This window comes from Telopea speciosissima, chromosome 11 (genome assembly GCF_018873765.1).
Source record: "Telopea speciosissima isolate NSW1024214 ecotype Mountain lineage chromosome 11, Tspe_v1, whole genome shotgun sequence".
Taxonomy (NCBI): domain Eukaryota; kingdom Viridiplantae; phylum Streptophyta; class Magnoliopsida; order Proteales; family Proteaceae; genus Telopea; species Telopea speciosissima.
The window spans coordinates 3,050,578-3,065,038 of NC_057926.1; the positions used below are offsets into that span (position 1 = coordinate 3,050,578).

Here is a 14,461-nt window from a genome sequence, read left to right on the forward strand (position 1 = left end):
GACTTGTCATAGATGGCCGGCATAACTGTGGTTTGTAATTATTAGAGGCAGGTAGCCCATCCCATTTAGTTTGAAAGACTTGGATAGCTTAGGTCCTTGCATATCCAGGTAGACCATCCCATTTGGTTGAGATAAAACTGAGTTTCTGGTCCTAGCTTTCAAGTTTTCTAGTCGTGTTGAAGTGTCATTCATTTATTGGGTTGCGATAAGTTTGACATCTCAATCTAGAGAACACCCAAGTGGAAAGTCCAGCTTTCCTTGGCTTGCCTTCCACAAGGAGTGTAAAACTCACCATACTACCCCAAAAACAGCCTTGATGTGTGCCAACATACAAGTTTGGAAAAGAAGAGAATGCAGTAAAGAGTCATTAAACATATACAGCATCAATTTCAACAGTTGTACTGTTACCAGTTGCACTATCCAAGCCTGCCTTCGTATATTAAGATGTGGCAATATCATCATAGGAACTCCATGAAAACTGAGAAACAACCAAGAAGAAAAGCCAACTGCTGACATGGTAAAGTATGTACCTGTGCTTGCATTTGTGGGTGCAAGATCTCAGATCAGGTGGGTATAGATCAATTTGATCAGGTTTTTGGTCTTTATCCCATAAAAATTTATAAATTCTTGCCCATCAAAATAAATAAACAAATAAATGGCCAGCCTACTTGGCCAATGAGTAAAGCAATACAACACTCACAATGCTATTATTGATCAGTCAAGCTTAACAAAATTAATGATACAGATATTTGAAATTGCCAAGCCAAGGAGATCACCTGAAAAAGGATAGAACCTGTTTCCCCTCCGCATATAAAATTAGATCATATCTAAACTGATTGCAAGTGAGAACTTCTTGGCTGTTTCAAGTCCTAATAATTTCAAAATCAGTGCCGATGGGTAAATGATCACTTGGATGGTGGTGATTCGGCAATCCACCAATTACATCACAAGATTCCGGTCCTGGAAGTTCAAGGAAGCTGACTGGCCTCAGGCCCTCTGTAGGGGAAAAGAATATGTAGTCAAGAGTATTTGTGAAATCAGGAGTACAATTTGTGAATGGTGGTTCTCCTCCTATAAATGCATAGACACTAGATAAGGGAATCGGTGCCTCTTCAGAATGTTCTGGGACTGGAATGGCTGATGAGTTCCCGGAAATGAGGAGCTGGTAGACCTGAAAGACCAAAATAAATTATCACAGTAACTTAAGGATTGGTTATTTTAAAAGGAATACCTATTGGGTGTGATTCTAAAGAAAATTTTATGTAAGGAATCCTCTTATTTGTACAGCTTTGGAGTATTACCAGTAATATACTTCCATTATCAATAATGATTACAAATGTAAAATAAATGACGACAACATAATTCAGCAATATTTCTCTCCCATATATACAAGGTTGCCTTGCAGATTTTGGGACATCATTAAATTGAGTACAACTCCATTATAATCTAGAGTAGACTTCATCCACTACTACACAATGTCCCTTACGGAATCTCTACATAGTCGCTTATGGTATCAGGATACATTTCAAAAGGAAGATAGAAATGAGTATGCGATACGAAACAGAATAACAAGCATGCATATGGAAATCAAAATAACTGATAAAAATGTTGATAGAAAACAAACCATATCACCAGGGGTAGAATTGAAGTCACCAGCCAGAATCACCGAAGGTGTGCAATCAAATTTATTTGAAACAATTTTCTTAAACTGCGCCAAGCGAAATAGAAGATATTTAGCTTGTGCAATCTTGACATCAATCCATTCTGGATCCCTGCAACCAAGAAACATTCCAAGAGAGACTAAAAGTAGTAGAGAAACAGCAAGAACAGTCAATGTATCCCAATCTTTGTGAGAGCTCATTAAGTTGACTTTGAAGTAAGGAGGGTTACCAAACAGTTGGGTATAAGAACAAAAGAGACAACAATGATAAATAAATCACTACAATTCAAAGAAACTTACCAGTAAAGGTGTGTGTTTGCCACAATGACAAAATGGTTAGAAGGATCCCTGAGTTTAAATGCTGCCATCAACCCAACACAATCACGTTTCAGTCTTACATGAGGATCATTAGGATCTACAGTGTGGCTCAGTCCATTCTTTGGTGGTGAACCTGCCAAAAGTTCATTGTAAGCAAGTAGTCTAACATGACACAGCTCATAACATAGCGAGCAATGAAAAGTTTCTAACCAGTAGCAAGGAACAAAGCTAAGGAGTTGGATGATTTTACTATGGTATACAGGAGATCAAAGTATGTAAGTACCGCGGTCCTCGGATGGGGGGGGGTTCCTCGGCCTTATGGCGACAGGATTTGCCTTTGATGGATTATGGCGTATCATTTTGATACATCATCATAGGGATTGGGATCATGCTTCATAAAAAAAATGGACTCGCCACCTAGGATTAGGGCCTAGAACCCAATGGGTGTAGCCCTATCCGAGGTGAGCAGAAATTTGCTACATGATTCCGTATGGTCTGGTCAGAGATTAGGGGTAAGTGGTCAAGTTACGAGCGTGGGAAGGTATTAACACCCCATCTCGCCCGGTTCAACCGGTCTTTCTACTAGATGCAACCTTTCGAAAATTCTCCCTTAATAATGCGTCATACACCAACATGCAAAACTAAGTTATGATGCACTAACATGACAAAGGAAAAAATTAATTACTATGTACACTAAAGTGAACTACTTTAATGGTCTACATTGTGCCAAAAATAATAAGAAGGAAAGAGACAGATACCTATGAAGCAATAAAAGAAATGAATGAAAATGTACCAAATGCAAAATATGGGATGTCCCACGGCTCAGGGGGAGACGGATGATCAGCCTGCCTCTCTCTCTTGACGGCCATAATAAGGACTATATGAGATGGGTTTCGTTACTCAGACTTCGGGCAGAGCAACGGCTGTATAAGGGATCCTCGTTATCTATATACAGACAGAATAATGGTTGGAATAGATAATTAGTAGGATCACTTCTTAGGCGGGGTAATCGAAGGATCTACCCATCGCCATCGCCATCGCCAGAGTGATCCCTACTCTCGGAAGAGACAAACTGGGGAGAAAGGGCCTAAGAATGCTCTAAAACTGAGCTGGAGAGGGTAATCGAAGGATCTACCTGTGGCTTTGGAGAACCCTCACTCAAAATCACTCAAAAATGACTTCAAAGAGGGAAAAAGGGCTGAAAACAGGGCTGGGACCATCTCCCTCACTCTATTTCTTCCTTGTTTTGGGGGGAGGGGGACCCTCCTATTTATAGGGGGCACCCATAAAGCGCAACGCCGTGTTGGTACTCCATGGCGCCGTGGAAATCTTCTGCGGCGCCGTACTTAAGGCATTCCCTCAGCACTCAGGTTTTGGGCTTTTTATGGGCTTTCAGGGGTTATTCTGGGTTTTTTCCTCCCGTAGTCGGGGAAGGTGAGCAGTACCTCCTTCAGCATTTGGTAAAAGGGTCTTATAAGTCATTTTTAAGTATGTCAGGGTGATTTGGCTTAGATGTAGGGGCAAGAATCCTTCCTGAGAGAGATACCAATGTTTGTCCGTGTCCTGTTGTCATCATCGTCACGGGGTGATAAAGTTCAGTGTCTACAAAGTAATAAAAGTGGAGTGGGCATAGTAGTGTATAAAGATCTAAAGAATGATGTGGATGTTAGAAGAGTTGGATATAGGATTATATCCATCAAGCTTGTATTGGAGAAAGAGGTTGTCAATATAATAAGCGCTTACGCACTCCAAGTGGGATTGGATGAAAGTAGTAAGTTACAATTTTGGGAACACATCGATGGATTGGTGCAAGGTTTTAGTCAAGGAGAAAAGGTTATTATAGCAGGTGATCTGAATGATCATATGTAGGGAGAGATAGTAGAGGCCATGAAGGCGTACATGGAGGTTATGGTATTGGAGAAAGGAATGTGGAGGAGATCTCAGTTTAGATTTTTCTGTGGCTTACGATTTATCCATTGTGAACACTTACTTTGAAAAGAGAGAGGAGCATCTATGACCTACAAAAGTGGGCATCATATCAGCCAAATAGATTTCTTCTTTAACTAGAAGGTCTGATACATAGTTTTGTAAGGAATGTAAGGTTATACTTGGAGAGAGCCCAACCACTCAACATAAATTGGTGATCCCATATGTGCCTCATTACGCAGAATGGCAGAAGCGTAAGATAGGAGAGTTTATTTGCCCTAAGATAAGGTGGTAGAGCTTAAAAGGAGATTCCCTAAATTCATTTACTAATAAAGTGGTTAAACAAGGAAAGTGGGACTTTTAGGGAGACACTAATACAATATGGAACAAGATGACAACTGGTATTAAGAAAGTAGCTAAAGAGGTCATAGGGGAAACGAAACGAAACTGTCGTGTCGCTAGGGAGACTTGGGGGTGGGATGAGGTGGTTCAAGCAGCCATTAAGACTAAGAAAGCTAGATTTAAGACATGGCAAAGGACCAAGGAAGGAGAGGATCTAAAAGGGTATAAAACTGCCAAAAATGAAGCTAAGAAGATTGTGGGGAAAGCAAAGGCAAAGATATATGAAGATTTTCATAACAATCTGAACACGAAGGAAGGAGAAAAAACTATCTATAAGATAGCTATAATGAGATGAAGGAAGAGTAGAGATTTCGACCATGTTAGATGTATTAAAAGTGAAGATGGTAGAGTTCTAACAAGATATAAAGACAATACAGAAAGACGAACTCTACCAAGATATGAAGACAATACAGAAAGACGGAAAGAGTGTTCTCGCAAATTACTAAATGAAAACATTCGGAGTGATAGTGCCCCATAAGACTACAGTACGCATACAAACACCCCATGTCATAGTTATATATGCAAAATTAGGGTGTCTAAAGTAAAAGAAGCTTTAAGAAAGATGAAAATAAGCAAGCCATCAGGCCTAAACAGAGACTCAATAGAAGTGTGGAAGAGCTTAGGTATTTGTGGCTTATCTTGGCTAACCAAGTTGTTTAATAAGATTATGAGCACAAGCAAAATGTCAGATGAAGGAGGAGAAACATTGTGCTCCCGATTAAAAAAAATAAAGGTGATATTCAAAGCTGCAATGCCAATAATTATAGAGGCATTAAACTAATGAGTCATACTATGAAGGTATGGGAGAGGGTATTAAAAACCATCTGAGTAAAGAAACTTTTATTTCAAAGAACCAATTTGGTTTTATGCTAGGAAGATCCACGATGGAAGCTATTTTATTACTTAAGAGGCTCATGGAAAGATTTACAGAAGGCAAGAAGGATCTCCATATGGTTTTTATTGACCTAGAAAAAGCATACAACAAAGTCCCTATAGAGTTAATCAGACACATATAGGAGAAGAGAAGGGTGTCAAGTAAATACATGGAGATAATTATAGATGTGTATAATTGTGTGGTGACTAGTGTAAGAATTGTGGGGGGTCAAGGTAGTGAATTCCCGATTACAATTGGGTTACATCAAGGATCAGCTTTGAGCCCTTTTTGCTGATGATATTGTCTCAAAGGATGAGACAAGAGCAAGGATTAGCACCAAGTTGGAGTTTTGGAGATCAACCTTGGAATCAAAAGGTCTGAAGTCGAACAAAAACAGAGTATATGGTGTGTAACTTTAGTTACACTAGGACGGTTTATGAGGTTTTAAATATTGATGAGAGAGAGATTCCACCAAGTGATTATTTCAGGTATCTGGGCTCAATCATAAATAAAGATGATATAAAGGATGATGTTGCTCATAAAATTAAATTAGGATGGATGTAAGTGGAAAGGCGAGTCCAGAGTGTTGTGTGAACAGTGTATTCCTTTAAAGCTTAAAGGAAAATTTTATAGGTCTACCATACAACCGGCTATGACGTATGATGTGCAATGTTGGGCACTTAAGAAGCATCAAATAGATAAACTAAGTGTAGCAGAGATGAGAATGTTGAGATGGATGTGTGGCAAAACTAGGAAGGATAAGGTAAGGAATGACCATATTAGAGCTGATTTGGGAGTAGCTCCGATATAGGATAAGCTACGAGAAAGTCATTTGAGGTGGTATGGCCATATGCAACGGAGGCCTCGAGATGCTCCAGTACAAAGGAGGGATTTGATTCAGATTGCACGAGCTAAAAGAGCCAGGGGCAGGCCAAAATTAACCATAGGAGAAGGGGTGAGGAAAGACATGCATAGCATAGGACTTGTACCTCTTTATTGGTCTTTATTATTCATTCTAGTATGTAAGGGCAATTCTGTCCATGTAATGTTTTAGATTATTATAAATATAGAACTTGGGGTCAATCTTAGACATCCAAGCATTAACTTTTCCTAATTCTAATCTTGCAACATGGCATCATAGCAGGTTTGAATTAGGGAATTTTTTCCATTCTCGATTTCCCCTTTCTCCCTTTTACCCTCGATCTCTTCTTCCCACCCCCCTCTTCTGTTTTGATCTTCTCTCTCCATCATTCTCCCACTAGGGCAGCACTAATGAGGTGATCGACAGATCCAGTTGCTGCCCTCCTTTACCTCATCCTATGATAAGGTTTTTTGATCAATAGGGACAAGTTCCAACTCCAGTTGTTACCTGCGATATTTGCTGCTTCAGTTTTTTTTGGATTGCTTCCACTTCTTTCCAAGGAACCAATCTACCTCATTGAAGACTCAAGAACTGCGGCAGTGTTTATTTCTTTGGATCAGTTCCTATCTCCAATAGAATTGAAGACCTCTTAGATCAATTTCTTTTCACCAACTTAGAGTTTTCTCAAAACCCTGACAAATATCGATCTAGGAGTTTCAAGTTCCCATTGAGGTTGTTCTTTGGAGGAGTACTTCAGTCCTATTAGAAGCACACTCGATCCAAGTTTCAGCTCTTTCTGGTGGTTTTTTGTCTACAATCTGCCCTCCATCGATTTCACCAAAATCAGGGTTTTTTTCAAAACCCTGAAAAAGTCGATCTCAAGGATTTCTCTGTTAGCTACTGCCAATTCACCTACTCCTTCAGGTTCAAACTTTGCTCGGTCAGGTATTTCATTTGGTGGTCATTGTGCTTTAGTAGCTTCCCATCCTTGGATCATTGATTCTGGAGCTACAGATCACATGACCGGTCCTCTAGTCTTTTCCATCGTTATTCTCCCACTTCTGGGAAAGACAAAGTCAAAGTAGCTGATGGTTCTCTTTCTTCCATCTCTGGAGAAGGAATCATCAACTGCACGTCCTCTCTTCCTTTGTCTTCTGTTTTGCATATTCCTAATTTTACTACTAAGCTTCTTTCTATTAGTAGTATTACTCGTGACCTTAACTGCAAAGTAACTTTTTTTCCTTCCCATTGTGTTTTTCAGGACCTGGCCTCTGGGAAGACGATTGGATTAGGTAAAGTGCATGGTGGCTTGTACCTGCTTGATGATGGTCGTCTCACTCCACCCCCATTACCATCTCCACATCAAAACTCCTTAGTCTCTTCTGAAATTTACCAGTGGCACTCTAGACTAGGTCATCCTCCATTAGGAATTTTAGCATCTTTATTTCCTACTTTGGTCAAAAAATGTGATCAGACCAATTTTTTTTGTGAGGCTTGTGTTCTGGCCAAACAGACACGTTCAACTTATTCCATATCTAATAAAAGGAGTTCTTCACTTTTCCATTTGGTGCATTCTGATGTTTGGGGCCCGAGTCGTAAGACTTCCCTTTCAGGTAATCGTTGGTTTGTTTCCTTTATCGATTATCACTCTAGACACACACGGGTTTATCTTATGCATACAAAAAATCAGGTGTTTTCATGTTTTCAGCATTTTCATAAAATGGTTCAAACTCAGTTCCAGGCACTCTCAAAATTTTGAGAAGTGATAATGGAAACGAGTATATAGAAAAACAATTTCAAAAGTATTTTGTTGATCATGGGATCATTCACCAAACCAGTTGTGTTGATACCCCAGCCTAAAATGGTGTGGCTGAACAGAAGAACCGTCATTTATTAGAAGTAGCCCAAGCTTTAATGTTTGCTCGACATGTTCCGTCCCAATATTGGGGGTATGTTGTCCTCACTGCAACCCATCTCATTAACCGGTTACCTTCTCGTGTCCTTGACTCCCGGAGTCCTGCTGAGATTTTACATGGACGTTCCTCCTTTGTGGTTCCTCCCAAGGTATTTGGTTGTGTGTGTTATGCTAGGGATACACGATCTCTAGGCAAACTTGAACCTCGTGGGTTGAGGTGCATCTTTTTGGGTTATTCTCCAACCTAAAAGGGTTATAAGTGTTACCATCCTCCTTCCCGTCGTACTCTGGTCAATATGGATGTCGTTTTTCATGAGGGTCTTTCATATTATTCTTCACCACCTCTTCAGGGGGAGAGCTCAGTGAAGATGTGTTTCCTCTATTAGATGTCCCTTCATCTCCTTTAGTTGACGCCCCATCTCCTTCATCTCCTTTAGTTGCTGCCCCATCTCCTTTAGCTGCTGCCCCTTTTCCAGTGATTGCTGCCCCATCTCCATCGACTGTTGCCCCTTCATCCGAAGGGAATCCTTTATAGGGGGGGCTCGTAGGGAATAATGGTGGTAATGTTCCTAGTCAGGGAGAGCTGACTCCAGTCCAGAAAACCATCAGTGAATTTTAGAAGAGAATTGACAACTCTAACATTATCACCTATACAAAAGGATGTATCAAAAGAGGGCAGCATCAATCCACTATGGCACCAATACCTATCCAGTTGCCGGCTTAGGATCCAGATCCTCCTCCTCCTAGTAAGACCTCTCCTTCTGATCTACCTATTGCTCATTGCAAGGGTACTAGAACTTGCACCCAACATCCCATTTCTCGCTTTGTTTCTTATAGTTCTCTTTCTCCATCTTTTCGTGCATTTGTGTCCTCACTTTCTTCTGTTTTCATTCCTAAAAATTGGCAGGAAGCTTACACAGATGGAAAGTGGAAGGCAGCAATGTTGGAAGAAATGAGCGCTTTGAAGAAAAATAATACTTGGGATCTTGTAGCCCTTCCTCCAAGGAAAAAACCAGTGGGATGTAAGTGGATGTTTGTGGTCAAACAAAAGGATGATGGGTCTGTGGATCGATATAAGGCACATCTAGTTGCAAAAGGCTTCACACAGACATATGGGATCAACTACCAGGAGACCTTTGCTCCTGTTGCCTTTGCTCCTATTGCAAAGTTGAATATAGTTCGGGTTTTGCTATCTTGTGCAGCAAATCTTGGATGGGATCTACAATAGCTGGATGCGAAGAATGCCTTCCTAAATGGAGAACTTGGTGAGGAGGTGTACATGGATATTCCACCAGGGTTTTATTGTGATAGTAATAAAAGTAAAGTGTACAAACTGAAGCGAGCACTTTCCAGACTGAAGCAGTCACCTCGAGCATGGTTTGGGCGATTTCACAAGGCCTTGATTTTTGTGGGCTATAAGCAGAGTAATGCTGATCACACTCTCTTTATAAAGAGGGCTGGTGAAAAACTCACCGTTCTTATAGTCTATGTGGATGACATTGTGGTTACTGGCAACGATGGTAATGAGATCAACCGGTTGAAGCAGTTTCTTGGCCAGGAGTTTGAGATTAAAGATCTAGGGAAGCTACGGTACTTTCTTGGGATTGCAGTTGCTAGAGCTTCTAAAGGCATCTTTCTCTCCTAAAAGAAGTATGTCCTAAATTTATTGACTGAAATTGGTTTGTTAGGGTGTCACCCTTCCGATACTCCTATGAAGGCTACTATCCATCTCAAAGAAAAGGAGGGTGAACCTGCTGATATAGGCCGGTACCAAAGACTAGTGGGGAAGCTAATTTATCTCTCACATACACATCCAGACATTGCTGTTGCTATGAGTACTGTAAGTCAGTTCATGCATAACCCCTATTCTTCTCATATGGCTGTTGTTCTTCGGATTCTTCACTATTTGAAGTCAGCTCCTAGAAAAGGCATTCTTCTATCTCCTAATGGTCACCTACGGATAGAGGTGTATACCGATGCTGACTGGGCTGGTTCTGCTGATCGGAAGTCTATCTCTGGGTATTGTTCTTTTGTAGGAGGCAATCTTGTCACTTGGCGTAGCACGAAGCAAAATGTGGTGGTTCATTCTAGTGCTGAAGCAGAGTTTCGTGCTATGGCACAGGGCATTTGTGAGTTACTTTGGCTGAAAGGCTTGCTACAAGACTTTGGTGTCCCTGTTCATCTTCCTATGATGTTGTACTGTGACAACAAAGCTGCAATCAGCATTGCACACCACCCGGTACAGCATTATCAAACCAAACATGTTGAAGTGGACAGGCATTTCATCAAGGAGAAATTGGAAGAAGGGTTGATTTGTGTTCCCTTTATGAAGTCTACTGATCAGGTTGCTGATATTTTCACCAAGGGATTGTCTGGGAAGCTGTTCTATCTTATTCTAGTCAAGTTGGGCATGATTGACAAATTTGCTCCAACTTGAGGGGGAGTATTGAATTATGTACACCAGAATACCGTGGTCTTTTTACCTCTTTATTGCTCTTTATTATTCATTCTAGTATGTAAGGGCAATTTTGTCCATGTAATGTTTTGGATTATTATAAATATAGAGCTTGGAGTCAGCCTTAGACATCCAAGAATTAACTTTTTTTAATTCTAATCTCGCAACACTTCGAATAGAGCTGATTGGAGAGCAAGGATCCATGTAGCCAAGCCCATTTAGTTGGGATAAGGCTTTGTTGTTGTTGTTAAAATATTGTACCAATGAAAAAAGAGTTCACAGTAAGCCCCAACCCAACTAAAAGCAATCAAAGAGAGAGAGAGAGTTCAATTGATCCCTGTATAGGAAAAGAACAAAATCATGTATAATGTGCATGACCTCTACTTTGTGTCACATTTCTTTAATGTTGGAGCTCCAGGTTTTCCAGAAACAGCAGTGTCCAAGTTACAGGAGTCGAGTAAAAACCAGAGGGAAAGAGTTGTGTTAATGGGCTCTAAAGATACCTTCAGCATGGGGTACAAACTCTTCATTCCCGCCAACCAGTGCATCAGATGTTCTATTCACGCTAACTGTAGTTCCATTTTTGACCGAGTCTACAAGATCATTGTATTCTATTTTCTCCTCTAAGACCATTTCTGCACTGAATAAGAGACTTGTTAAAACTTAGATATCACATACATCAGGAAATCTCTTCTCCCTATTTTCAACAGGAGTTAAGGTCACCAATTCTTCTTAGGCAATTTATGATTCTTATCCTCCTCAAAGATAATTACAATAACTTCCAACATGGTCCAGAAGCTAGTTTACATATGATTGCATGCACAAAGTTGCTCAAAACTTTAAAAGTATAAGAAAAAATATTAATTTTGAAAATAATTCATGTCATGATTGTCATCTATGATTTTGGCTCTTAAAATGTTCAAGGAAGCTTCTCTGTTTTAACAGCATCTCCCAAGAATGCATCCTAAGGGCTTCCTCCACCATCTACTTTTAGCCCAGGATATCTAGGCCCTGTGTAAAGGTAGGTTTTATCATATTTCAAACCTTATTAACTCATAAATTTGGAGTAAATGAACAAAAACATTGAGTGGATAAGTTGTCAAGGTGCCTTTTAGATATAAATTTCTCATTGAAAATGGGGTGTAGCAGGGGGGCTGGGAGCAATGGTAAGGCTTGGGCTAGCAGCATGAAGATGTGGGTTCAAGGCTGAGGGCAGTCATTCGTGTGAAAAATGCCAAAGATTAGGACCAACCAGCCCCGGCAGACTGTGCCAAGGTTATGACTATTTTACATGGGGTGCAACCACCCAGATTAGGTGTGAGACATCCAAAAAGAAATTATCCAGCCTCAAACTACTTTCCAAGACAAATGACAACGGATTTGCATAGCCACAAGAACATGATTGCTGAGAGAGAGAGGGTGGTTGAGTTTACCTGTTACCCTTATGGAAAATCCCACACCCATCACGCTTCTGTCCACTTCTTTGAACATAGATTCCTGAATACCCAAGACTCTTCATATTTTGTTCGTAGAAGCTATCATACTCATCTAACTCCTGGTGAAATATGTGTTTTAATAAAGACCAGATCAACAGGAAACTCAGGGGTGCATAATGAGAGAAAAAACTCGAAACACAATGGTAATGAACAAGCAAGCATTGTGAGGAAAAATTAGGTTTTCATTTAAACACGGTGGGAGAAAAGAAAGCAGTATAGACCTGTATGCAGAGGAAATCAGCATCAAGACTTTTAAGAACAGTCAAAATTGCTTGGGAACGAGCTTTCCACCTGTTACAAGAATAGAAGTATTTTAATACCTACTTACATGTAGCACAACCTTTATAATTGCAGCTAAAAGGAACATGGAAAATGAACCGCCACACAATCAATATTATATGAAAATATTTACATCCTACAAATTCCAACTATTCCAATATTATCACCTAGCCGTTTGATAACTAAAGAAAAATTTACAGAAAGAAAGGACACCTAAAGAATTTCCATATCCCAACAAGAAAAAATCCAACCTATGAACTAAGGGAAAAATGTTTGCATCACGCCTGTACTTTGAACCCTTTCCATCAAACTTGCCACTTTTAAGCCACGTGGACTAATGATTTAAAATTCTGCCTGTTCTTGGATATATTTGGGGACCTCCCCAATAGGCCTACCTGTCAAATTCGATGGCCTATCTCAAGTTCTCAACCATATGGCTGATCATATATGGGCTTTTCCTATTTTATGTCAAGTTCCCTTCATAGACTTTTCAAACTTTTTTTTAAACCTCTACAATGATACATGGGGGACATAGGATCGGGCTAAGATTTCAATCATGCATGGGTGATGATGCAGACAACTCCACCAAATATGGGCCCCAATCAAATGCCAAATGGAAGTAATTAAGAGCCCGATTGATGCGCTCCTGATATAGGTGTGCAGGAAGCCTGGAACCATAACTTGCCAACCCAGATTTTCAATTTGGCTCAGGGCCCTCAGAAGTCAAATAATCACCTAGGAGAGTGACATAAATAAGGGTTTTTCCTTATATAAAATAGTAAATTCATAAGAAATTATAAAACAATATCGATGTTTTTAGCAAGTAATATTTATTTTCTGACACATTTGGGCAGTTTATCATCCCAAGTTCAGCACACTGACCCACGATCACTGGTCACAATTATTAAAATCTTATATCTGAAATTTCATTGCATGATTGAAAGATAATTGACTAGATAGAATGACTACGCGGTCTGATTTGGGATCATAGCATATGGCTGAAGTTGCACTCTAAACTTAGTTCAACTGTAACACTTATAATGTTGAGTAATGTAACCCGAAAGGGTATTTTGGGCTTTTTCCCCCATAGCTAGTAGAGTCGGGTATGAGGGGGCTAGGGTTGTTAGAATATAAGGGCCAGAATACCGTAGGGGTATTCAGGTCCTTTTTCCCACTTTATCTCCCTCTTTATTTTCTGTTTTTATTATTCTGTAATTTGCCTTTTATTTCTGTATTTTTCCCCTTGTCGATCTCTATTAGAATAGACAAGGGGAGCACTCCTAGTTTGACTAGGAGTGTGCATTCCTAGTTGTTTCTATTTCTGTTATTAGCACTCCTACTTTGATTAGGAGTTGTAGTCTTTGATTCTATTACTATAAATAAAGGGTTAAGTGATAGGATTAATCACTTAAGCATTAATCAACTAGTTATTCTCTCAACATGGTATCAGAGCCACCAACCAGCATCACCTATAGCCACCAACCAGCCTCCCATAACTGCTGTCCAGCCTCCCGAGGTTGCTGTCCAGCCTCCCGAAGTTGCTGTCCAGCCTCCCAAGGCTGCTGTCCCTTCACCTGGGGGGATTCCAATACAAGGGGAGACCTTGGAAATAGGTGGTGGTAATGTTCCTACTCAGGGGGAGCTGACTCCAGTACAGAGGACCATTGACAATTCCACCATTCTCATTTATAACCGGAGAAGTTCTAACAGAGGGCAGAATCAGTCTAGTGCAGCACCGATACCCATCCAGTTGCCGCCTCAGGATCCAGATCCTCCTCCTGGTGAGTCCTCCTCTTCTGATCTACCCATCGCACATCGCAAAGGTACCAGGTCCTACACTTTACATCCTATTTCCCGTTTTGTTTCTTATAGTTCTCTTTCTCCTTCTTTTCGTACTTTTGTTTCCTCCCTTTCTTCTGTTTTCATTCCTAAAAATTGGCAGGAAGCATCTACAGATGGGAAGTGGAAGGCAGCAATGTTGGAAGAAATGAGAGCATTGAACAAAAACAATACGTGGGATCTTGTAGCTCTTCCTCCAGGGAAAAAACCAGTGGGTTGTAAATGGGTGTTTGTGGTCAAGCAGAAGGCAGATGGTACAGTGGATCGGTACAAGGCACGTCTAGTTGCTAAAGGCTTCACTCAGACATATGATATTGACTACCAGGAGATTTTCGCACTAGTAGCAAAACTCAATACTGTCAGGGTATTGCTATCCTGTGCTATGAACCTTGGATGGGATCTTCAGCGGTTGGATGTGAAGAATGCCTTCCTCCA

At 40.4% G+C, this 14,461-nt stretch overlaps 1 protein-coding gene across 2 annotated transcripts in view; it reads right to left on the reverse strand.

The window, feature by feature from the left end:
* Positions 1 to 621: 621 nt before the first annotated feature.
* The window catches only part of LOC122645743 (carbon catabolite repressor protein 4 homolog 4), a 35,394-nt gene continuing 21,554 nt past the window's right edge, over positions 622 to 14,461 (reverse strand). Inside the window, exons 5-10 of one of the 2 annotated variants that reach the window (XM_043839086.1) lie at positions 12,130 to 12,199; positions 11,846 to 11,967; positions 10,916 to 11,052; positions 1,961 to 2,111; positions 1,625 to 1,772; positions 622 to 1,171 (exon numbers count right to left, since the gene is read on the reverse strand). In XM_043839086.1, the coding sequence (XP_043695021.1) occupies positions 863 to 1,171; positions 1,625 to 1,772; positions 1,961 to 2,111; positions 10,916 to 11,052; positions 11,846 to 11,967; positions 12,130 to 12,199 (937 nt within the window). In that variant the 3' untranslated portion in view covers positions 622 to 862. Of the gene's footprint in view, positions 1,172 to 1,624; positions 1,773 to 1,960; positions 2,112 to 10,915; positions 11,065 to 11,845; positions 11,968 to 12,129; positions 12,200 to 14,461 lie in introns of both variants that reach the window. The other variant, XM_043839085.1, reaches the window with a different exon arrangement.